We start from the raw sequence: 22,671 nt of genomic DNA, 5'->3' as shown, positions 1-22,671 counted from the left end.
AGAAGAGCCATAGCTGATGCCATGGATGTACTGGGAGCATGGGCAGGGAGGAAAATGTGCTGGTATTTGAACACCAACTTGTCCAGCTTGGCCTTGTCAATGAGAAGACGACCATCCTGCCGGCATGGATGGAGGGCAGGAGCTCCCCGACAGCTCTCAGCCCCTCCTGCCCTGTCTCGCCCCTCCTGCCCCGTCTCACCCCTCCTCTTTCCCTCCCTATTTTTAGAACATGCCGAACGTTCGAGATCACGACGCCTCAGTGTATCTCCGTCTCCAAGGTGATGCCCTTTCCGTGGGTGGATATGAGTCAAATCCAATATTCTGGGAGGAGGTGAGAGATGCCGAGAGGATTTTTCAGAGGAAATGAGGCATGTTACCAGGAAACCCGCTTTGACGGAGTGGGCGCTGAAGTGCGCTCCTCATCTCCTGGCTCATGTGCCAGAAAGCGCAGAACAGCACCTGCTAATAACCAGCCTCCACGAGGCCTGGGAGGTGGTAGGCGGTGTGGGGAAAGCACAAGAGCATGTTGCACTTGGGTCTGTCCAAGGTGTAGATACAGGATGCACCACTAGCAAAAATGAGATGAGAAAGCTGGCCTGGTCCTGGTGGAGATTTAGGAGGTCACTAAGCAATTCCCTGCCCTGCTGCAGGCTCTTCATCAAGTCGCTAAGGAGGTGTCTTAGTTTGGGCTCTTTCCCCAGCCCTTTCCCTGAGATTGGTGTTGCATCCCTCTTGGAGGGGTGGGCCAACCTGCCCCTAGGTGGCTTTCAAAGATGTATCGCAGAGCTAGGGTTTTTCTCTCCATCTGAGGGAGAAGATCCTCCACTTTACCAGAAGATACAGGAGAAGTCCATGCCCACAGTCACTTGTCTGCAGAGGACAGACGGTCATGCTCACATTTTGCTCTGGAAAGGTGAAGTGCTGTGATCTGGAACATGCAAGAGCCTTTGCTCTGGAGGACTAGCCCTCACCTCAGTGCCCTTTGGTGGGGCTCTAGTTGGCTTCACACCTCAACACTTGTCTAAGCAGCTCATAAAGACCCAAAGAAATCAGAGTCTCAAAACCAGCCTCTGCTTTCCATGGGCTTAGAGACTGCCAAAGCTGAGAATTTCTTACGCCATAAGCCAAACTCTCCTTTTGTGTCCTGATTCCTGTTTCTCACCTTCAGGTATCTGAAAAATTTGCTTTTGGCCTCTTTGATCTGGACTGGGATGTTTTCATGCAACACATTGAAGGTGCTGTCAACAGAGTCCCAGTGCTGGAGAAAACAGGAATTAAATCCACTGTCTGCGGGCCAGGTAATACTTCAGTAGTGGTGTCATGGCAGCCATGTTCCTTGACAGCTTTTTTTAGAGGCATGCTGACCCCTTACCTCCACTTTCGGCCTTTAAATCTTGGCAGGTATGGTATTAGCATGGGGGATCAGACCCTGACCAAAAAGCAGAGAGGGTGTTAGTATGGGCTGAGCTTGAGATTTAGGAGTTGAAAATGGCTCTCCAGATCGCTGTGTGCCATGACCACCCTGCGCACTGGTCCAGCCCTTCCTCCCTGCATTAGCTCTTACCCGTATGGCCCCATTTATTCCTTGCTTGTACCTTGCCATGTGGCCGTGGGATGCTAGGGTTGGGGTGGAAATGATTCGTTTGATGTGCTCAAAGACAGGAGAGAATTTGGCACGTCCTGTGAACCGCTCTGCTTCAAGCAGCTTGTGGGAATGTTAATTAGAGCCAATATTAACTTGACTGACCTACCTTGGCACTGACGAGCCTGGCAGAGCTGGCGCTCTCCTGGCACAGTGGCTGTTTTGATTATTGCACATGTCTGCTTTGGAGAGATTGCAGATCTGGTGGCAATGATCGTCGGGTTTGTCATTTTGGGGAGCGGAAGGGAAGCAGGGGTGGGCAGATTGGCTTTGCCGAACCTCAGAATTTATACAGCGTGTTATTTTCCTGTTGCGCATCATCTTTCTCTGATATTGCCTCTCATGTCCCAGACAGCTCTCGGTGTTAGGGAGCTTGCAGAACCTGCCCTCTTTGGCAATGAGATCTTGCTGCCCTGTGTTCCCGCTGCAAGAGTACTCGAATGGGTGGTGAGCTCTGGCTGCAGGCGCAAGGGGTGTAGCATCTCCTAAGCCCACCGAGGCCGGGCAGGCAAAAAGACAGGGGCTGGGGAGCTTCAGGGCGACGCACCACCCTCCAGTGGGCTCTGTCCACAGAAAACTTCATAATCCATGGGAGACAGAAACTCACTGAACACAGAGAAACTCTTTGGTTAGCTGCAATAGTGCTGTCTTCCTAGAGGTGGCATCCTAGGCTTAGCATAGGTAGATAAACAGTTGGGGAGAATATTACCGACAGTGCCTTACTTGGTCTGGACTGAGGGGATTTTTAACAGACATTCACAGAAAAATGAAAACATTTGCAGCTGATGATGTTGCCACTGGATTGAAGAATCAAGGGGCAGATGTTCTCAAGCAGTGGCCTGGGGTTTTTTTGCAAGTGTTATTTTTTACTATTATTTTTACAACAGGTTTCCAGGCTCCTGGGCAGATTAGATTTACCAAGATTTACATCAAAGAGTGTCTGGTGTGGAGTTAAAGGCAATAACGTTTCTTTAGGGCCGTCCAAGCAGTAGCTGGGCTATCCCACTTCAGATGATGCTTTCATTATGGGGAGCTTTGGGATCTGCCAGCAGTTGAATGCAAGCCCTGCGCAATATCGCCAGCCCCTTGGCTTGGCCCTGAAATCCACCATATGTTAAAAAAAAATCAGCTCTCGTTTTGCTGAAGCACTTAAAAGGAAACCCTCTAGCCTCTCAGGGAGGGAGCAGTGCTGTTGTACAAAGGGAAAGTAGGGCACATCTCCTGCCCCAAAGCAGATAAAACATGCCATGTACAAGGTGGAGGCCTTGGCCCTGGGTAGTGCAGGTTTGATTAAACTGCAGTGTAAGTACAGCTGGTGGCCTCCAGTGGGAGGCTGACTTCTTGTAGATATATGCCTAATATTTGTAATACAGTAATGTCATTTCCAAAGTGGCAGGAATCCTCCCGTCCTACTTCTTGATTTGAACTGGCATCTGCTCTGCCTGCAACAGCTGAGTCGCACTGATTGAAGCAAATAGCAAATGCTTGTCATTTCCTCTGCATAGTAAATATTTTACCAACAGAACAACTAACCCCTTTTAGAAAGTTGTCCTTTGCAGAGGAAGTTGCCTGTGGGGACCTGAAAGGGCCGCTCGTGTGCCCAGCAGTGCCACGGCGCTCGTGCTCCCAGCGCTTGGGACAACAGCAGACGTCGCTGGGGTAGTTTAAGGCATTACTGCTCTGGCTGCTGTTTGCAGTTCTGGCGGTTTCGAGGCAAATTCAATCCAGAGCTGACCCAAATGTTCATCCCCCTTCTCCAAGCTCCAGAATGAGTAGCCAAATCGTGGGTCACCAAGGGGTGCCAGCAAGTGTCTCAAAGGCACCAAGTGGAGCTATAGGAAACAGTCTGCAAATACGGGGAGAGATGGGGCTCTTTTTCTAAACTCACTTTCTGAAGAGCCTTGCTGTACCTTCAGGCCAACAAGGTACTTCAATATTTATTTTTATGGCAGTGGAACTTAAGTGTTGGAGTGACGGACTCCACTGAATGGGGTGCAGGACAAACATCAGATACGTGGTTCTTGCCCAAAGTATTAGCTCTTGTTGACTCTTCTTTTGCTTTCTCCTGAGGACCAAGATCATGGGAAGCAAACTGGCCATTGCCAGTGAGTGGTAAGAAGCAGACCTAACCCTGTCTCCCCTCTTTCCTTTCACGTGGCTGGACAAATCACCTTAAAACTGGGAGAAGGATTACACCCCTCCCATCAGGCTGTTTTGCGGTGTTCTGCTCTGACAGGCCATGCAAAGGCAGAACTGCAAAGCAGCTGGGTTTTGCCACCAGCGCCTGCCTCTCCCACTGGCAGTGCTGTGTATATGTGTGCATGTGTATGTGTGTATATATTCATGCCAGCTTCTGAAGCCATGTCTATATACACATACTTGCTTGAGGAGCTTGCGTGAGAGCTGGGTGCTGTGCTGGGCATCACAGCACCTGGCAGTCTCCCTTTGGTCCCCACTGCCTGGGCCCTGCTGGAGAAGTGGCAGACAGAGGGTGCCCGAGATGAGATGCTGGGAAGTGCTCGGGGCTGGTCTGACTCTTGCTCCGTTGACCTCTCCGGGAGGAGGAGCAGGATGAGATCAACACGGGAAGCTGTAGAAACCCCGCTCCTAAAGCGCGTGGTGCATCCTCAAAACACCTGGCCTGGCCTTACTGATGGATCCTCCTGTTTCTGTCTTCCAGAGTCATTCACGGCCGACCACAAGCCACTCATGGGTGAAGCCCCAGAAGTCCGAGGCTTCTTCCTTGGCTGCGGCTTCAACAGCGCTGGTAAGAGGAGATCTGATGAAAAAAAGTCTTGTGCATCCTAAGCTCTGTGAGCATTTAAATCCCAGGCAGACCCTGAGCAACTAAATGGGGAATTTAGCCTCTTTGCCTCATTTCAGTCCTTGTCTCTTTCCCCAGGAATGATGCTCGGAGGCGGCTGCGGGAGGGAACTGGCTCATTGGATCATCCATGGGCGTCCGGAAAAGGACATGTACGGCTACGACATCAGGCAAGTCCCCCCTGGCTCTGCAAGGCTGCTCTGGGGCACGTCCTCCTTCACTGAAATGGGTCTGGGCTGTCTTTGGGGAACTGTTTTGAGGTAGGGCTGGCACTGGAGGCTGAAAGCGGGCTCGCCCCAGCCTGTCACCAGAAGTAGGTGTCAGGAAACAGAGGACAGCCGTTCCCCTGCAAGCACAGGGCAGTCCTTGTGCAGCAGCCTGCGACTCTCCGAGAAGCTGGAATCAATTACACTTAACAGCTTTAATGAATTTACATGTTGGGTTTATCTCATTTGCCTCATTCCATTTCTACGCAAACAGCTTCCATCAGATGCGAGGAGGTTGTAATGATGAGAAAGGACAGGGTAATTACGTTTGGGTTTTGTTGTTGTTCAATTAGTGCTATGCCTAATCCTCTAAGTTAATAATCGGGGGTGATGATTTCAACTGGAGAAAGATTAGCTTTTCCCCACTCTCTCTGCAGCATGACATAGGCCCAGAGATTTTCTATGTGCAAATGTTGGCTCTGTAATTGCTTTTTACTTTCCCAATTATATTTGATCGGGTTTGGGCTTTCTTATGGGGTTCATAATAATGGCAACAAACTTGTCAGGGACAAAGCTTTTAAAGTCATGTTGCTTTAATAGAAAAGCTGGTAGAGAACCACTGAATCAGCCTGGGACCCTGCGAAGGAGAGGGGAAATCGGTGCTGTTGCCTGTAGAGGTCAGCAGAAAGACGCCTCCAGTCGCCTTCCTCCAGCTGGCATTGCAGCCAGAGCCCTCAGACACCGACTGTTCCTGGAAAAAAGAAATCACTGGGCTGGACAGGCACTGCTGCAATGTCAGGAGCGGGGGCTGACACAACTCAAAGCTGTCATGAGGTTGATCTGGGCTTTGAAACCTCACTCCCACTCAGGAAACTGCAGGGGAGCTTTTCAGCCCCTGCGGAGGCATTGGGATTACCGGAGTGTCTCCAATACCCCATCTCTGAGCTGCAGTGATGTTTCCGCACTTGTTGCGAGTCCTCCCTCTTCAAAGTGTGCTACCAGTGTTGAATCTGAGCAGGTGGCCTGCGAGGCTGGCATTTCCCTCCCTGCCGTCTAGCAGATGGAGAAGCCGTGGCCCTGAGGAGAGCTTGGTGACTTGACAAAGGTCACAGGAGGGAGTCTGTGTCGGAGCCAGAACTGTCACATCTCTGTTTTGCCTCTCCTCGTTTTCGCCATGATCCTTTTCTTGTGGGCTGCAGATACCAGCTAGAATTCATCCTAAGCCATCCTAAGCCTCCCAAATAGACCATGTCATACCTGTACCTCCTCCTAGAGTTTTAATTTCAGTTTCTGAGTGGGGCTGGGTGCCAGCAGGTGATGCCTCTTGGGGTCCTGCCCATCAGGAGTAGCTGTGAGGACATACCTGCTCTTGCCAGCCCCCTCCAGCCTGCTGCTAAACTGCTGGGGAGGCAGTCCCGTCAGTCTTAACTCGAGCACTTGCTGATTTTGCTTTACTTTAATGTGCCAGGCTGCAAACGGGGCAGCTGAGGAGTGGTTCTGCAGCCACTGACATCCTCGCCTCGGGCCAGGGAGCTCCAGCCGGAGCTGCTGCCGTCCCGATGTCCCGCCACAGCCCTGAGACCCTGGTGCGGCTCCAAAGTCTGCTGCCTTGCTCAAGAGTGCTCCATCCGTTTGGGTTTTTGTGTTTCCTGGAGTTCTCCAGCTGATGTCAATCCTCATCGTGGCTTTTTTTTTTTTTTTTTTTTTTGACAATGATGATGATTACTGAGCTCCTCTAAATAATTCCCTTTTCTGCATATTTAAATATTTATCCATTCAAGACGCTCATTTATAAATGTTTGCTCTGGCAGCTGTTGCTCTTCTCGCTGCTGTCAGAAGTGCAGCGTGCTGGTAGATGGGCCGCAGCTGAGGAGGCGAGCGGGGCCATGCTGTGCCGTGCGTGCCGGGCTGGCAGCGGGGTGGCTGCACCACGCCGAGCCCAGAGCCGTGCGGAGCCCCGCAGAGCTGGCTCGTGGGATGCCCACGATTGCTTTTCAGGGAGCGTTATTTGCATTTTGGAGCTCCCAGGTCTTGGGTCATGCCAGGCCTGGAAGGATTTGCCAGTGTAACATGACCCGTGGATCTGTCCTAGCAAAACTAGAAAAGGCGGCACATGAGCACCTCCGGTCCCTGCTCTATTTTGCCCCTTCGGACATCTCCTGGGAAGCACCAATGCAGTGTACCTAGCAGTGGAGCAAATCCCAGCTGAGGTGGGGAGAGAAAACCCCTCTCGGCCGCCCCTATAAAGCGAGTGGTGGGAGCAGGGAGATGCAGAGCCGGGCTTCCTGCACAGCCCTCCCCGGTGCTGCCATCCGCCACTTCCCAAGTGCCCTGCATCTCCTCGGCGTGCAGAAAGCAGGGAAGAACATTGAAAATACTGTTTTCAAAGGCCCTATAGATTACACTGCCTGGCCTTTCACCTGGTGCCTGGCTCCCTTTCTGCAGACCTGGGGGCTCTGCACTGCTGAAAGCCGCGCGCCCCTGCTTGCCCGAGGCAGCGGATGGGAGAGGTGCCACCGGCGCGCGCGGGAGGTTGTTGTCCGTGAGTTATAGGTCTCTGGTAATAATAATACGACCATGTGCTGAACTGGCACATTCCTTCAAGGAGCTTTTCTGTTTGAAAGATGAAAATATGTCAAACAAATTTAAAATGCTTTGGTTTTTATTTATATTGCAGTCTAGGGAGAATTGGATGAAAAATGTAAGGAATGTTCACGGCTCTTTCCTTTCTCAGGGCTGCGTTTAAAGCAGGATTGTGCAAAAGGAGCGCTCTGAGGCCAGCCTGATGCTGAAGCAGAGTAGAATTAACCCAAATTCTCCTTTTCCCCCCCCCCAACAGGACTATATTCTGCTCTAAATTACGCTGCAGTAAATCGGCATAAATCAGGGCAGCGGTGCAGAGAGCCCCTGGTTGGGAGGGCAGAGCTGCGGGTTGATGGGTGCATGCCTCTCCCCCTGCCTTCCAGGCGCTTTCCCCACTCTCTCACCGACAACAACCGCTGGCTGCGCGAGCGAAGCCACGAGTCCTACGCCAAGAACTACTCCGTGGTCTTCCCCTACGACGAGCCCCTGGCAGGACGCAACATGAGGAAAGACCCCCTGCACGAGGTGAGGTGTTCCCCAAGCAATACGCTGCCTCCAAAGCGCCGTCTGCCCGTGCTAGGAGGGATCCCCGCAGCGGGTGAGCATTTTCAAGATACGCACTTAAATGCAAGGCTGCATTTTCAGCAGTTTCGCGGGCAGGCAGCATAGCAGCTGCTGCTGCTCAGAGCCACCTAAAACACCCCGCTGTTGCCGGTGACTCGGGAGTGACCTGAGCGCTGGCTCCATGTCTTGCCCGACTGCCGCAAAGCAAAGAAACTCCATTCACCTTCCCGCCACTGCAAAGAAGGAACCGAGTTTCCTGAGCCCATTGCAGCTCATCGTTAATTCAGATCACGCCATTTCTCTTCCGATGGAGAAGAGAGACTTAAGCAGTAAAACAGACATTCCTCCCTACCATCCCCCATTGTTTGCTTGACAGCTCAGTTGTTTTCTGTCACTGAGGATGCAATTTATTTTTTAATGGAATGTCTAATAAGCGATGCCCATTTGACTGACAGCCTGGTATTTATACACGAAGCTCCAGAACATGTGCTATGCTTTATAAATAGACGCTGAATCATTTCTAAAATATTCAACAAAATCTATTCTTTTCTGAACAGAGGCACCAAACAAAAATATCTTAATGGATCCCTAATTAATTGCATGCAGAGATATTTGCCTGAGAACAGAGGAGGAATGCAAAGGTTGCCATATAAAGCTTAAGTGTTATTATATAATTACTGTTAAAAACGTTGGGGAGAATCTTCCTTTCTGGATTTAACATCTTTTGATCACTAGTACATCAAAGCACAAACTTCAGTGCAGTGCACAACTGACCTGTGGGACTGCTTGCTGTCAGATGCTGTTAAGGCAAATACCTTTGGTGGACAAAAATATTAGGGATTTCAAGGGAGCTGGGGTTTTCCACTATTTTGAAAACAAATCACAGAGCTGATTTCTGGTACCGCCCTCCTTTCTTGCCGCTTGGCTGCTGATAGCCAAAGCCAAAGCGTCGAGGATCTGGTCTTGTGCATGCCTTTAAGGGGGGCAGCCTCAGCGTTACCAGCTGAAGGAGGATGGCTCAACGAAAAGATTTTAATTTTTTCCCCCTTTTTGTTCCTATTTCTCTGGCATCGTCTTACCTAGGAGCTGCTGCAACAAGGCTGTGTTTTCCAGGAGAGGCATGGCTGGGAGAGGCCTGGCTGGTTCAACCCCAAGGGAGCAGCTCCGGTAAGGACAGTACTTGCTTTCGGGGGGATTTTCAGCCTGTGCCCTGCAGGTCCTCAAGGGTATAGGACGTGCGCCACGCATGCAGGATGTGTGCTGCGCATGCAGGCAGCACGCTGCACCGTCTTTCCAGGCACGGTGGGAATGCAGTTGAAATCTCTATCTGCCCAGAGCCGGCTGCCTTTTGCAACTGCTTGGCTTCGGCCACATGCCACCTTTCTTGCTGCCCTCCATCCTGCCTGCTTCTCTCCCCAGGTCCTGGATTACGACTACTACGGCGCCTACAAACGGCAGCGTCACAGCAACTACACATACAACCGGCTGCTGGGGGACGAGTACACCTTCGACTTCCCCCCGCATCACCACGTCGTGAGTGGGGCTCTTGGGGGGCAGGCCCCGGCCACGAGCAGCAGCATGGTGCTCTCAGCCTGGCCCGTGTCGGGGACAAAACTTGCCCCACGCTCAGGTCCCGGTATGTCCATGTGGAGTGCCAGGGCTGGGGTGTGGAGACAAGGCAAAAGCAGCATCGCCCACCTGAAACCTCTGTGCACATCTGGGCCGGGAAAGTCAGTGACATCAGAGCCCATGCAAGCAGCTTTGGGTCTGGAAAACCCAGTCGGTGAGGTTTAGAGGAACTTGAAACCAAGGGGGCTTTGCCCATCTTTCACTGGGAAAAACGTTCCAAAAAGGATTAAGAAAAAGGGTGGTCCATGCTTGGAAACCTTGACGGAGGAATTTTACATGGAATTTTAGTACTGCTTTCCCAAACAAAAGAGTTGACACCAGCTTGGGGGAAGTTCAGATCTGTCTGCAGAGCGAGCGTGTGTGTTCCCTAGGGCAGAGTTAAACGGAGAGTCCTCCCCGAGCTGCGTTGCCTCTCTGCTCCCCTGCGGAGCCGCCAGCCAGAAAAGGAAACCAGCCCTGGCAGTCTGAAATGGGGGAAGAAACACCCAGCTTGATAAGCTTTAACTATCACTATTGATAACTATCACATGTTACTGCTGTAAAGACTGGGATTGGGCAGACAGGTGGTGCTGTCTTCTTGTCAGACTTGCTATATTTAATATCTAATTTTTGAGGAATGTTTTGAAGCACTACAGTAAGCTTTAAAGGCACTGGGCGTGGCCTGGTGTCGTTTCTCATTACATACGTGGTTTAATGTATCTCTCCCTTTTTAGAATGAGAAGGATATGGCTCGACTTCAGTGGTGTGTTTGCTTTAATTTTAGATCAAGAATGAATGCTTAACGTGCAGAAATGCCCTGGCTCTCTTCGACATGTCTTATTTTGGGAAATTCTACCTGGTTGGTCCTGAAGCGACAAAAGCGGCCAACTGGCTTTTTACCGCTGATGTTAGCAAAGCACCAGGTACTGGCTCAACCTTGTTATTTCAGCTTCCAAGTGCCAGGGGGTTTATTGATGTTTCTGCTGAACATTGGGCTAAAAGGCTGCCCTAGGAAATTACATCTTTAACCAAAACAAAGAGTGGGTGACCCAACCTGGCTTTTATTGTAAATGTTGCTTTTGCAGAGGATGTGGGAAGCATCCGAGAGTGACTGCTTTCCCTGTCCTCCCCAAAGGCTGGGTTTTGCTGTCATTTGCATTGGTGCTAAGCCTGCTCTCTGCACCTGGGGTGAGAGCACGGAGCATCTGCCCATCAGAGTCCAGCTGGAGTTCACAGCTGGAGAAGTGGGTGTAATGGGGTACATAGAGACACCTAGCAGACAGCGGTTTCAGCAGCTGGCAGGGGCAGAACAGTGCAGTAGGACCGATTCTGAGCGCTCTTGCCCCAGCATGAATTGAAGCAACCCCCTGAGGTCCATGAGAGTAACAAATATAAGGTAACAGGGGAGGAGGATCAGCCCCGCTCTGCTGCTGCTCCTCCTTGGAGTGAGCTGGGGGCAGAGCCAGGCCCTCAGCCGGGGTGAGCTGCTGTGCATATGCAGGCTCCCATGGCCCTGTACAGCTCGCGTATCGTCTGCCTCTTGAATCTCTCTTCATCTGGAGATGAAAGTCTAAAGCTCCTCGCTGCCACCCAACAGATCTGCTCTCCTCCACGCGTCCCGGTTCTCGCAGCTTCCCAAGTGCGATCATTGCTTGCCGCAGTGTTTGCAGGTGAGAAGCTGGCCCCCTCTGTCGGGGTTGACACATTTCCAAGGAAGTAGCTTCAAATCCTCAACAGATCTTAAGGGGAAAAAGAGTTGCTCCTGTCTCCTTTCTGGCCCTGAAAAACCCAGGGTAGGTCACGTCATAGCCAAGCAGCGGCAAGTGATTTAGTGACTCTGAAAATATTCATCCTGCCCTCCCCGCTCCACCAGCGCCATTTGTTCAGTGCCTTGGGGTATCCGATCCGCAGTGGGTGCCCGTCTTTCCTTCTGCTCCTAGGCTCGACCGTGTACACCTGCATGCTGAACAGGCGAGGGGGTGTGGAGAGCGACCTGACCGTCAGCCGGATCAGCCCCGGGAACCCGGCCTCCCCGCTGGCCCCCGCCTTCGAAGGTAAAACCCTGAGCACGGGGGATGCTTTGCAGCCGCTGCCTGCTGGAAGCAGGGAGCGTTTCTGCAGCGGACGTGGCGGTGAGGGGGGACCTCCGGTTGGGTTTACCCTCCCGTCGCCGTTTCAGGAATGGCTTGGCACTCAGCCTGCTGTGTGCCGTGAGGCCGGACCCTGTGCAAGCGCTGCCTTGCTCCGGGGAGCACATCCTGCCCCGTGCTCACCCGTGGCACCGCAGCTCTCGTGGAGCTGATGGTTTGGGGGCTGCAAGGCTGGTGTGTCAGTGCTTCGTTTTCTTGCTAGCTCTTTAGCTGTGTCAAGGCACGCAAAGGCATTGCTGGTCCTGGTGTCATGTAGCCTCTTTGGCTGAGCTGGGAGAAATCTAGCGAAGCAGCAAGGCAGAACCAGGGATCCTTCATTTCATATTTCACGTCTCTCCTTAACACAGCCTCAAAACCTTAGCTAAACAGCAGGTTGACCCAGCTTAAGTAGCTGATTTTCAGGGGGAAGAACAGCACCAGTGTGAGCAGTTCTTGTGCCTGAAATCCGCTTTGTGCCCGGTGCCCACCACCAAGCAAGCGTGTGGCAGTGAGATGTCCCCTGTCTGGGATGCTCCGAACTCTCTCTCAGCCTTGGGGATGAGAAGCCGTGGCTGTGGGTTCAGTTTGAGCCCTGCCAGCATCTCTTTAATCTTTGCTGTGCTTGGAAGTGAGCTGTGCTTCTGTTGGCCTTGGCCAGCACATGTGGGGGCTGATTGCATTACCTGCTCCCGGCCACCTGGCCTTTTCCCCCTGCTCCCCCCTTGGTCTGCGTAACCCGATTGATTATCCCCTTTCTCCTGGGGGCTTATGCTCTAACCAGGTTCTCATTGGCGTTATTGGGTTTCTTAAGCTCTGGATGGCTGCTCTGTCCTCTCCCAAAGTCCTTATCAGCTGCAATAAAGAGGAATTAAAAGGAAGCAGAGCAGTCAACCCAGAGGGCAAAAATGGAATTAGGAAGCAATAGTGGAGGAGGGCTTTGTGCTCATCTCCAGCAGCGCTGCCAAATGGCTTTGCCTCGCAGTGATGGGTGTCTGCTGGTGCTACTGCTCCCCCAGGGAAACCGGCGCCTCTTGGGGGAGGAAGGAACGCGGGAAGCAAGGTTTTGACTTAGATATTGAATACAGGCGGCGGCCCTGTTCCCACACAGTGTCACTCTGAGATTTGCTGCTTAGGAGCAGCTCGGGGAAGACAGCGGCCCAGGAACACGGTTGCAGGCCGGGGGAGTGGCAGCAGATGGTGCAAGGTCGCAGGTGGGATCTCCCCGCTTCGCCAGCCTGCCTTTCCCCAACTTGGGCTCGTGCTGTGCAGCTCTTCCCCTCCCGCGGGCGAATGCTGCGTCCCTCTCCTCTCTCGCTCCCAGACACGCACCCGCGTTGAGCAGGAAGTTTGAAGGGAAGCGGATAGCAGAGCTGCAGTGTTTGATGGGTGATGGAGGAGTTTAATAAAAGCAGATCTATTTTTTTCAATTATAGTAGGTGGCTGCACTTATTATCATTGTGACGGATTATTGGAGAACAATTTGGTAGTGGCAGAAAAGGCAGAGGGAAGATCGATTATGTATTAATCAGCTCCCTAACCCTGTCCCTGGGTAATTCTCACCTAGAATTACTGACAAGATGAATTCCCCTCATATACACATGCAATGCTCACACTGGTTATGGCCTGGTCTCTCCACCCCTCCCTTTCTCCTCAACACGTAGCAACTTCTATGTGAGCCATCCTGGTGAGGACCAGGGGAATCTCACACTTAGCCCAACGGCAGGGATTTCGGCTGCAGAGCGTGCACCTGCATGCATACATTTGCAGACTGCTCTGACTTATAGTTCCTCACTCCCTTAAAACTTTGATATCAATTCTGTATTAGGACAAAACATTGGAAGCTTTTGCAGTTGGTCTTGAGGGACAAAGAGTTTTCTCCTTCAGGATCACCTAGTCCTGCAAATCGAAGGAGTTATCCTTGACGCTGTTGGCAAAGCTCTGTGTGGAAGCATCGCACACAGGCATCTCTAGGGTTTGGAGAATTGGGAGAAGCTCCTCTAGCAGGAAAGCAAGACTGGTGCAGGCAGTGTCTACAAGCCGTGGAAGTCAGGGAAGCTGTATGCAAAGAAAAACAAATGTAGTGTTACGCAAGCCTGGCGCGGCTATAGCCGAGGCAGAGGCAGCCAGCCCTTGCATAACGCTACCTTTGACATTAGCTTCTTGGAGCTCCTTGCATAACAGCAGAGCAATAAACCCTGAAGGGAAAAGCTTTCTGATCTGACTGTCAGAATTGTGCATTTTCTCAAGACAGAGGTAGGGGCTGCTCCTCTGCTGGCCCCCGGCGCCTGCGGAGCAGCACGGCGCCCGGAGGCCGGTGCAGCGTGGGCAGGGAGAGCTGTTCCTTCCCTCTGGGTGTGAGGAGGATGAAACTGCCTTTGCATGGCCCCAAATCCTAGCTTACCTTTTTTTCTTTCAAGTTTTAAAGGTCATTGATTTTCAGTTTGCTGGCTGAGCCCCACAAGTAAAATACAGTGTGGAAGTTAGCAGAAACCCCAAAGCCCCCTCTTCTCCCAGCGTTATTTCATCCTTCCGCAGGCAAAGCAACCCTAAACCCACCAAGGTGATGGCCTGGCCCCACGTTTGTATCACCTTCCCCAGGAACGGAGAGCACGTGGTGCTTTGCGGGATCAAGCCCACGGGCTTGCCTGGGGAAGGGCTGCAGGATTTTCCCCCTTCTCTGAGGTTCCCCCTGGGCCGTGCAAGCTCGAGAGACTCAGAGCTACAGATCAGCCTCTGGAGAGCAAAACCAGCCAGGAGCTGAGCTGAGCATCGTCCCTAGCCCAGTTCTGTCAGGCCTGAAAGGCTGCGGGATGTTTTCCAGGGGACGGCTACTACCTGGCTGTCGGTGGGGCCGTGGCGCAGCACAACTGGTCGCACATCAGCACGGTGCTGCAGGACATGAAGCTGCAGTGCGAGCTCCTCGACTGCTCGGAGGAGCTGGGCATGCTGAGCCTGCAAGGCCCGCTGAGGTGAGCGCGGGCAGAGCGGCGCCCGGTTCTCCGCATCCCCGGCGGGCAGGGATGGTGGAGGGAAGGCCTGAGCGCTGCGCATGCCTCTGCAAACCAGCGAGCACGTGGGGTTCGGTGGGGAGAGGAGCCCGGGGAGGGAGGAGAGAAATGATAACTGGTGAACCGAACATGTGTGGGTCCCCGTGCTCCCTCGGAGCTGGTGCAGTCCCGTCCCCAGTGTTGCCTGGTGTAATTTTCCCCTGGTTTTGTTCACGCACTTGCTTGCGTTCAGGGGAACGTGTCCATGTCCCGGTTTTGGGCAGTAAGTCAGTCCCCATCCACAGCGCCTGCCCTGGGGTTGAGGCACGTCCCTAAACTGCCCTCGCTCCAGAGCCCTCTGCCAAGGCAGCCTCATCTCCTGAGCCTCGTTAATGCATTAATCCACGGGGCTGGGTAACTGCCCCCCACCGCCCCCCCGAGGCAGGTTCCCCATTCTGCAAGCGTTTTGGTAGCAGGACAGAGCCTTCGAGCCCTCCTCTCGCCACCTCCGCCCGTGCCGGCTGGGCAGGGGCGGAGGAGCTGTGCCTCTGCACGGGGACCAAGGAGCCCCTTCCTTCCCCGCGGCGGCGCTGGGAGGGAGGGATGGGGAGAGAGCGCCGGGTCTCCACGTGGGGTGCAGGGTTTCGGGAATAAGCGCCAGGATCCGGCTAGTGAGCGATGTCCTTTCACCGGAGCCACTTTGTTGTTTCCCTGCAGCCGCGCCGTGCTCCAGGACGTGCTCGACACCGATCTCAGCAACGAGGCCTTCCCCTTTTCCACCCACAAGCTGGTGAAGGCAGCGGGATGCACGGTAGGATGGAAACCCAGGCCCCCAGCGCTCATCTTCCCATGGGATGCTGTGCCTCGGGGGGGGGTTGCTTGCTGAGACCACCGTCCCCTTGCGTTTCTTGAACCAGGCACCTTCCCCTAGGGAGACGTAGTGCCTCCATATTTCTGCAGTGGGTGACTGGGAGGTTTTGTTGGTTTTTTGGAAGTCTGGGAGTTAGTTTATCCTAATGTGGGAAGAACATATGTCTTAAAACCCCCCGAGGTTATTGCAGAAAAGAAGCTTAATTTTCCAGCTATGCCTGCTTTAAGGCGAGTAGAGCTGTGAGAAGAGCTATACTGGGGTTTTCTGGATGGAGACAAGTGTCTCCCAGGTAATGCGTGTCTGAGCAGTGCAGTGGCAGTTTGCAGGCGCTATGAGGGTCATCACAAGCCAGGTCATCCCTTGCGTGGCATCTAAGCTGTGAGAGCCTTGGGCTGCAGTCCTGTCATCTACAGGTGGCTTTCGTGCAGTTTTTCAGGGGCCTCGTGGCAGGTTCTGGTGGAAAGGAAGGCCGGAAGACCAGAGCGGGAGCGTGGCGGATTCCTGCCCCGTTGCCTCCTCTTTGTTTTCCCAGCCCCCTGGCTGCTTCGTAGCCGGGTCCACTCCGAGCTTTGGGAAGGAGCTCAAAGTTGTCCGTGTGCTGAGTCTTTCTGTGGGCACATCAACTTGCAGCTTTGCAGCGGTGTCGGAGGAATAAAAGAGGCCTCCTGCAGATTAGGGGCTAGCACTGATGGCAGAGATTTATCTGACACTCTGGATCCCCTCCCCAGCTCCCCACCTTTATAAAGGAGGGACGATTAAAAGCAAAATGTGTCACGTAGTCCCTGTAAGGGCTCGGGAGCCTGAGGAGCTGGTGTATTTGATCACAGGAGAAGTCTGACAACCTTAAGCTTTCTGTACAAGTGCAGATCCTCTTGCATTTGCTGAGACTTTAGGACTCACGTCACTGGTTATGCAAGAGAAGTGCAGAAACGGTAATGCTCCGTGCTAATACCTAGGGCTAAGCCCCTCGGCATCTGGGGGAGGGAGCGAGTCTGCTTTCAGCAGCGTGGTGAAAATCCGCCGCTATTGCCTGGTTGCACCACCCGGGACAGCATTGCAGCTGGCAGGATGCCGGCCAGCTCCCGTGCACGGAGCGAGTCCCTCTGGGCCTCGTGCACGGCCCCAGTGCTGCCGCGATGGGCTTAGGACGTGGCGTGCCGTTGCTCGGTGGCCTCGCGAAAGGGAGGCTTGGCTTAGAGCACACGACTGCGTTGCAAAGAGACGAGTCCGTCCTCGTTGCTCTGGGTTTCGCTGTGAGATTTCACAGCTCCCGTTGATTGGGCTCTTCCTTCTCACCCGGTGCTGCGCGGAGAGAAAAGCGCCTCAAGTCTCTTCCCCCGTCTCGTCTGACAGGAACAAATGTTGTCTAAAGTTATCCCTAGGGAAAGGAGGTGGTGGTGGTTGTTTGGGTTTGCTTTTTCTTTTTTTTTTCCCCATGCACGAAGCTGCTGATTTAGCTGGTTGAAACACCCTAAATAGAAGAGTGTCTGACCACGAAGCGTTGTTTTGTCGAAACAGAAACATTCTGGAGGAGCTGCTATTGTTAAATTTTAATATTAGGGAAAAAACTTTTGCAAGGGTTGGACGACGAGCTTCGCCTTGGTTTCCTATTGACGTTTGCACCACAGTAAATATTCCCTTTTATGTTCCTTAGCAAAAACACCTCTTTGGGAGAGGGCGTTGATTTTGTACCCCTGCCTTCCCGAGGGAAATTTGTGACGGTAGCAGTACTGGCGCGGTTGCGGGGCAACGATTTCCAGACAAAGCAGGTGGAAAATAAGGAGAGTTGGGGATTTTGAGCAGTCTTGCAAAAGTCTCAGTTGTGTGCTGCACGTAGCAGTTTTCCTGGTGCAGGTGAGATGCTTGGCGGTGCTGGGACATCCCAGCTGGGCACGGAGCCCCGGGTCCTCCCTGCCTTCCAGCTCCGGTCGACGGACGCTGGTTCGCTGGACGCTGCAGCGGGGGAAAAGCAGCACGTACCTGGAGAGGAGCGTGGTTTTGATAAGTCTAATCGGTTGTTACAGATTGCCCAACACGCTGCAAATAACGGTTTCTGCTGATGAGTTTATAATCCTCCCTAGGCACTCACATCTGTGACAAGCTGAAAACATCTATTAATAACCTACTTATCCCCTATGAAAGGTATATAAATGATCCCTTCTTCGGCCCTTCTTCAAGAGTGTGATTATTTCATTTGCATTTCACTTCAAGTTTGTAGTTAAAAAAAAAAAAAATCAAAAAAAAAAAAATCCAGTTTGCAAGGAGGAAATATCTGGTAGAAATGTTGTGGCTTCTTTTAAGTGTAAATGCCCTGACTGTCAGAGAAAAGCTTTCTGGCCTTCGCACAAAGAGACAACACTGAATTGCAAACGTCTGAGTTGAGACTGAGAGGAAAATTAAGGTGAATTCTCAGGTGTTTTTTTGTAAAATGGGCCATTTTATTCCAACACAAAATTAAAGCAAAAACCAAAGTGTTTGTGTGAAGCAAATCCCAGGGCTGCAAAGTAGAGGATTTTCTTTCTTTCCCCCAAAAAAGGTTCTATGAAAAAAGTAAGCTCTTCTCACACAGCTTTATTGAACTACTTTATAGCGCTTACTTCAAACCAGTCACCTGCATATCCCTGAAGGTAGCTTGGGTCTGCGTGGAGGAGAATTATTCAATCAGTTTATTTCGGTATTTCTGCAATTTTAATAATGTGCAAGATGCTTTCTGGAAGGATTAAAAGTTCTCCCCGCGCAGGGTTGCTGCCCGCAGCAGCCAGGGTGCCGCTCCTGCTGCTCCCGGCCAGGATTTGCTGCCCTCTGAAGCAGACGAAGCGGAGACCAGGAGATGAGTTGCTGGCGGAGGTCATGGGAAGACCAGGGTCAGGTGTGCAGTTAGGTTTTGTTCGTTCCCAGCACCTGGTCCTGTGTTCAAACCTCGCTTGCATAAAATTTCCAGTTTGCACCCAGTATCTAAGCAAGAAAACCTTGGGAGATGACCAACCCCCAGGGCTGAGGTGTGCGATCACGCGGGAAGGACGTAGGGTACAGTATTACTAAAAAGTGCATGTGTATGCAGGGAAGAAGGAGATAAATAAAAAGTGCAGGTGCATCAGAGCATCGAGCAGCCTTTCTGCTCCTGCCATGCCACTTGTCGCCCCGGGAGCTGTGCCCTGGCCCCGCAGGGAAAGCCCGGCTGCATTAGCATCTGTAAAGCTCTGCTTTTGCAAACACAAAAAGCCTTTTCCACTGGTGACCTATGCAGGGAACCTTCCCTTGCCTGAGCAGCTGAACAACATGATGGGAAAAGGAAGAAAGCCTGGCTCCTGCCGTTGCACGGCACCGTGCTCTCGGCAGCACGCGGGACTCCCTGCAGCTGCTCAACGGGGGATGAACGGGGAGAAATTCGTTACGTGCAGAAACCAGAGCAGCAGAGTTTCTCGGGCCGCTGGGCTGAAGCCATCCCTGATGTCATGCCGATGCCTTTCATTGGGATTAAGCCGAACCCAGCATCTTTAAAAAGATATTGCTAGGTTTTCGTGTATTAACTCAGTAGTTGAACAAAATCAGCTAGTAGAAGGAGAATTCCAGCAGAGTTAATGACACTGGAAATTACTGATTGGTTTGTGAGTTTATATATAGCATATCACTTTGTATGAAGTATTAGAGAAAGAAACCCATTTGAATTTCCCTGCTGGATACAGGGTAAAGTTCAGGTTTTCTTTTTCTAATATACTTAAAATGCTTTTGAATTGCTGCTCAAAGGCTCAGAAATTGATGCTATTTTATAACTCCATTTGAGATCTAATGGAAAAACCTGCTCCTAAGAGAATTTGACTCGGGAGGGCCAAAACCTGGCAGGAATGGCCGAGTCCGGCTGTTGACACCTTCCTCGCTTTGCTGGCCCTTTCCCGTGGGATTTGCACCATGGATTGGGATGTGCACACATCGGTACAACCTCTGACCCCTGACTGTACAAAACTTCGTGCTGCGTTTTCAGAGGATATACGTGTTACATGATGCATTGATCCGCCTCATCATGACTGCTGGTGTTCGGTCCCCGAGTGGCAGTGATTTGAGGGGAAGCTTCTCTCCGGAGGAACTTACTCTTGAAAGGAAAGTGTATTTTAGCTGCAGCGCTGCCTGCTCAGTCGCAGGCAGGGTTAATGAACCGTGGAGTTGACTGTCAATCCCCAGAGCATCTCCTGCCGTGATTAATACAGTAGCTGCCTGCTGCGTCTTGATCCCTCGCTGTTCCCTAATTAGGTGACACCTTTGTGCGAAGTGAAAAGCTTTCCCGTATCCCTCGTGCTCGCGCACCTCCCGAGTCGATTTTCCAGCTTTCATGCTTCGCTGCGCCGCTGGTTGAGGGAAGGCTGGCTCCCCCGGCACGGCGCTATTGTGAGGAGGCTCAAAATAAATTCACAATACCTATTATGTTTCCTCTCCCCCCGTCTCCTCTCCGGTTCTGTTGTTGTAAAGGTTAAAACATGTTAAAAGCTGCCTTAAACTCTGCCTGAGCACACTTTTATTATAGCAGTGTCTTTCGAGCGCGGGGGTGTTGGGAGCGCGGGGGGGACGTGCCGATCGATTTGGGCGAAGCTTTCTGATTCCTGTTTATTGCCCTGCTGGCCATCCTCTCAGCAGGCTCCTGTCAACAGCTTCCCAGAAAGACCTGTGAGGAGGTTGGGTTATCGTTCCTTATTCCTGGTACGAGGTGAGAAGTGAGCTGAGCCTTTTGCAAAGGAACGGGCACCTCGAGGGGTCCGTGTTGGGACCAGCACTGGGCTTCCCCACCACGTCCTCCTGACCTGGCTGCAGGCAGGGGATGGCAGTGGCTGTCGTGAGACCAAACCCAGGACGGGACAGAGCCTGGAGGGAGGCACAAACGTGCATGCATCCCCGTTGCAGGGCTGCTAGAGAGCTGTGCAGATGCTTTGCCTGCCTCTCAGTTGGTGGCAGGCTGCATGTCATCCCCATTTTTGGCCAGCTGGTCGGCATTGCCACCCTCTGCTTCTCCTCTTGGCACCCAGCGAGGTGAAGCAAAGGGGACGAAGGTGGTCAGGGCAGCGTGGTGGAGCGCGTTCTCCCAGTGTGGGGTGCGTCGCGTCTGCTCCCAGTTACCCCGGGTGCTCCTTGGCTGGGGGGTTTTCCTAGGGAAAGAGAAGCAGGATTTCTCTGCTTTGGGTTGGAGTTTTTTCCCATTGCCTACAGAATTTCCTTGGGTGATTTCTTACTCTCTGCCTGTTCCTATCCCTGTCTGTTCTGGGTAGCAGCTGTGGTTGTCAGTCGTTATTTATACTGTATAAGGGACCGCAGCTGAGACCAGCTCCCAATTGCAGTAAGAGCTAAGCAAACAGCAAGAGACAGCTCCTGCCCCAAAGTGATCCAGAGTTAACTTGGGTCTGTCCTGCCTAAAACAGAGCTGCCGATCATTTCAGGCTCATCCTGTTAGCTACACAATCTCTTCCTATTTGGAAACCACTTTTTTAAGACTGCAGACCACAGTCTTGCATGAAACTATGGGTTAATCCCTCTCCCCAGCCGAGGAGTGCCTTTGCTCTTGACATGCATGTGTGTTTTCCTTGGGAAGCTCCTGCAGGTTTCGCTGTAAGGACACGCGCAGATGGTGTGTCAGATTTAGAGGAATAGCAAATTATACGCAGAGAGGATAAGTCAATTTTCCTCTTTACTGTTAATTAGAGATGGGTAGGAAATGTTCTTTATTCCCACAACACCGAGGAGCCCAGCATGTGCTCCCAGTGATGCAGCCAAAAGGAACATTTAACTCGCTGTGAAAATGCTGCAAAAGCCACCGCAGCGCCCTTGCCCCTGCCACCGTCTCTCCCCGTCCACCCTCTGCTCGAAGGAGCTGCACAGCCAGCGTTTCCCAGCGGTGCCCTCGCTCCGGCGCACCGCAGCGGAGTCAACGTCAGTGGAGGGGACCAGGAGGGAGAGCTGAGAGTTGAGCTACCCCTGGGTGGTGCGCTGGCATGCAAACCCATCGCCTCTGGTGCCAGGAGCACGTTCACATAGGAGGTCTCTCAAACAGCCTTTATTCTGTGCTGATTTTGGCCATGCCGACGTAAAGCAGGTTGCTCTCTGCAAGGTGCAAGCAGCAGGTCTGTGCTATTGGCACATCTGAGCAGGGAGAACAACAGGGAAATGCTGGTAGGGTGCTTGTTAAAGCACACGATGGGTGGTGTTTCTTTAGCTGTCTTGATGTGAAGCCTTCGGCTCTGATCCCAGCTAGGGTAGGTACATGAGGAAACAACGTGGGCCTTGAAATGCTGAGGTAGCCCCAGTGGAGAGAGCTGGACCCTGAAATCACTGTCACGGCCGGCTCCCTGCAGCACCGTCTGACCTGGCAGAGCAGCACAAGCCCTAACTCCGCTCTGACACATTTTCCTGGCAGAGGCAGGCAAGCTTTAGGATATTGATGTGTAGTTTGGGATTCATTAAGGGCTATCACTTGCTTTTGAAGGCTCTCTCTCCCATCAAGGCTTACCAAAGCTCCAGGGGTTTCTTGTCACTGGACACATCCCTGGAGATAGCAGGTAACCAACACTAGGACAGGCTGAAAAGTTGCTCTTGGCTGCATCGCATGAATATTTCATCCTCATAATCTAGATTACTGCAGTGCGTCATATTAAATGATGGTCTTTGGAGCTGGCTCGGATGAGTGTTGCTGACAGCTTCTCTCCTCCGAGCAGTTGCGAGGGGCTGTCATGCCATTTGTACTGCTAGATAGCGTTGTTCATTGCAAGCATGTCACGGTGACTCAAGGCTCTGCACAGGCTAAAGCTTGTCGCAACACGCCTTCATCTTTCTGAACACGTTGTGCCGTTACGATGATATGTTAGCAGGCACGAAAGCGAAAGGCCAGGTAGAAGGAGATATGCACGGGCCTGGAGCGGTGCTGATATCCCAACCCCTTCTGCCTTCCTCTGTCCGTGGGAAGCTGTGTCAGGGCCTGGAGCTGGAGTCCAATGAGCCCGGGCCCAAAGTCTGAATCAACAAGACCTGCTTGTCTCTCAGGCGCCTGAAATTGTGGCTGACCCCTGGTCTCCCCGTGCTGCTGTTTGGTGAGTGAAATGCACATTGCCCTAGTTCGGCTGCCGGTACATGTTTTCCTGGTGCCCCGAAGGCCCTGCAGAGTTTCATCCCCTTTCATTCCTTATTAATATAAGTTCTAGCATGTGAGCACTGAGCAGATAAATGTCTCTGGCTCAGAGCACTGGTATGAAACAGTGTGCACCAGAAGTTGCTGGACTGC

General features: G+C 52.4%; 1 protein-coding gene across 1 annotated transcript in view; it reads left to right on the top strand.

Annotated features, from left to right (window-relative positions):
• Positions 1–22,671, top strand: part of SARDH (sarcosine dehydrogenase) — a 36,516-nt gene that overhangs the window by 5,423 nt on the left and 8,422 nt on the right. The window contains exons 6-16 of the mRNA XM_026062289.1: positions 227–331; positions 1,169–1,298; positions 4,323–4,409; positions 4,545–4,635; positions 7,638–7,779; positions 8,902–8,985; positions 9,238–9,351; positions 10,211–10,349; positions 11,367–11,480; positions 14,377–14,524; positions 15,260–15,353. Coding sequence (XP_025918074.1) covers positions 227–331; positions 1,169–1,298; positions 4,323–4,409; positions 4,545–4,635; positions 7,638–7,779; positions 8,902–8,985; positions 9,238–9,351; positions 10,211–10,349; positions 11,367–11,480; positions 14,377–14,524; positions 15,260–15,353 — 1,248 coding nt within the window. The remainder of the gene's footprint in view (positions 1–226; positions 332–1,168; positions 1,299–4,322; positions 4,410–4,544; positions 4,636–7,637; positions 7,780–8,901; positions 8,986–9,237; positions 9,352–10,210; positions 10,350–11,366; positions 11,481–14,376; positions 14,525–15,259; positions 15,354–22,671) is intronic.

This window comes from Apteryx rowi, unplaced genomic scaffold (assembly GCF_003343035.1).
Source record: "Apteryx rowi isolate R43461 unplaced genomic scaffold, aptRow1 scaffold_19, whole genome shotgun sequence".
In the NCBI taxonomy this organism is placed as follows: domain Eukaryota; kingdom Metazoa; phylum Chordata; class Aves; order Apterygiformes; family Apterygidae; genus Apteryx; species Apteryx rowi.
Note: the sequence above shows the minus strand (reverse complement) of the source record. Positions and strands in the feature narration are given on the sequence as shown.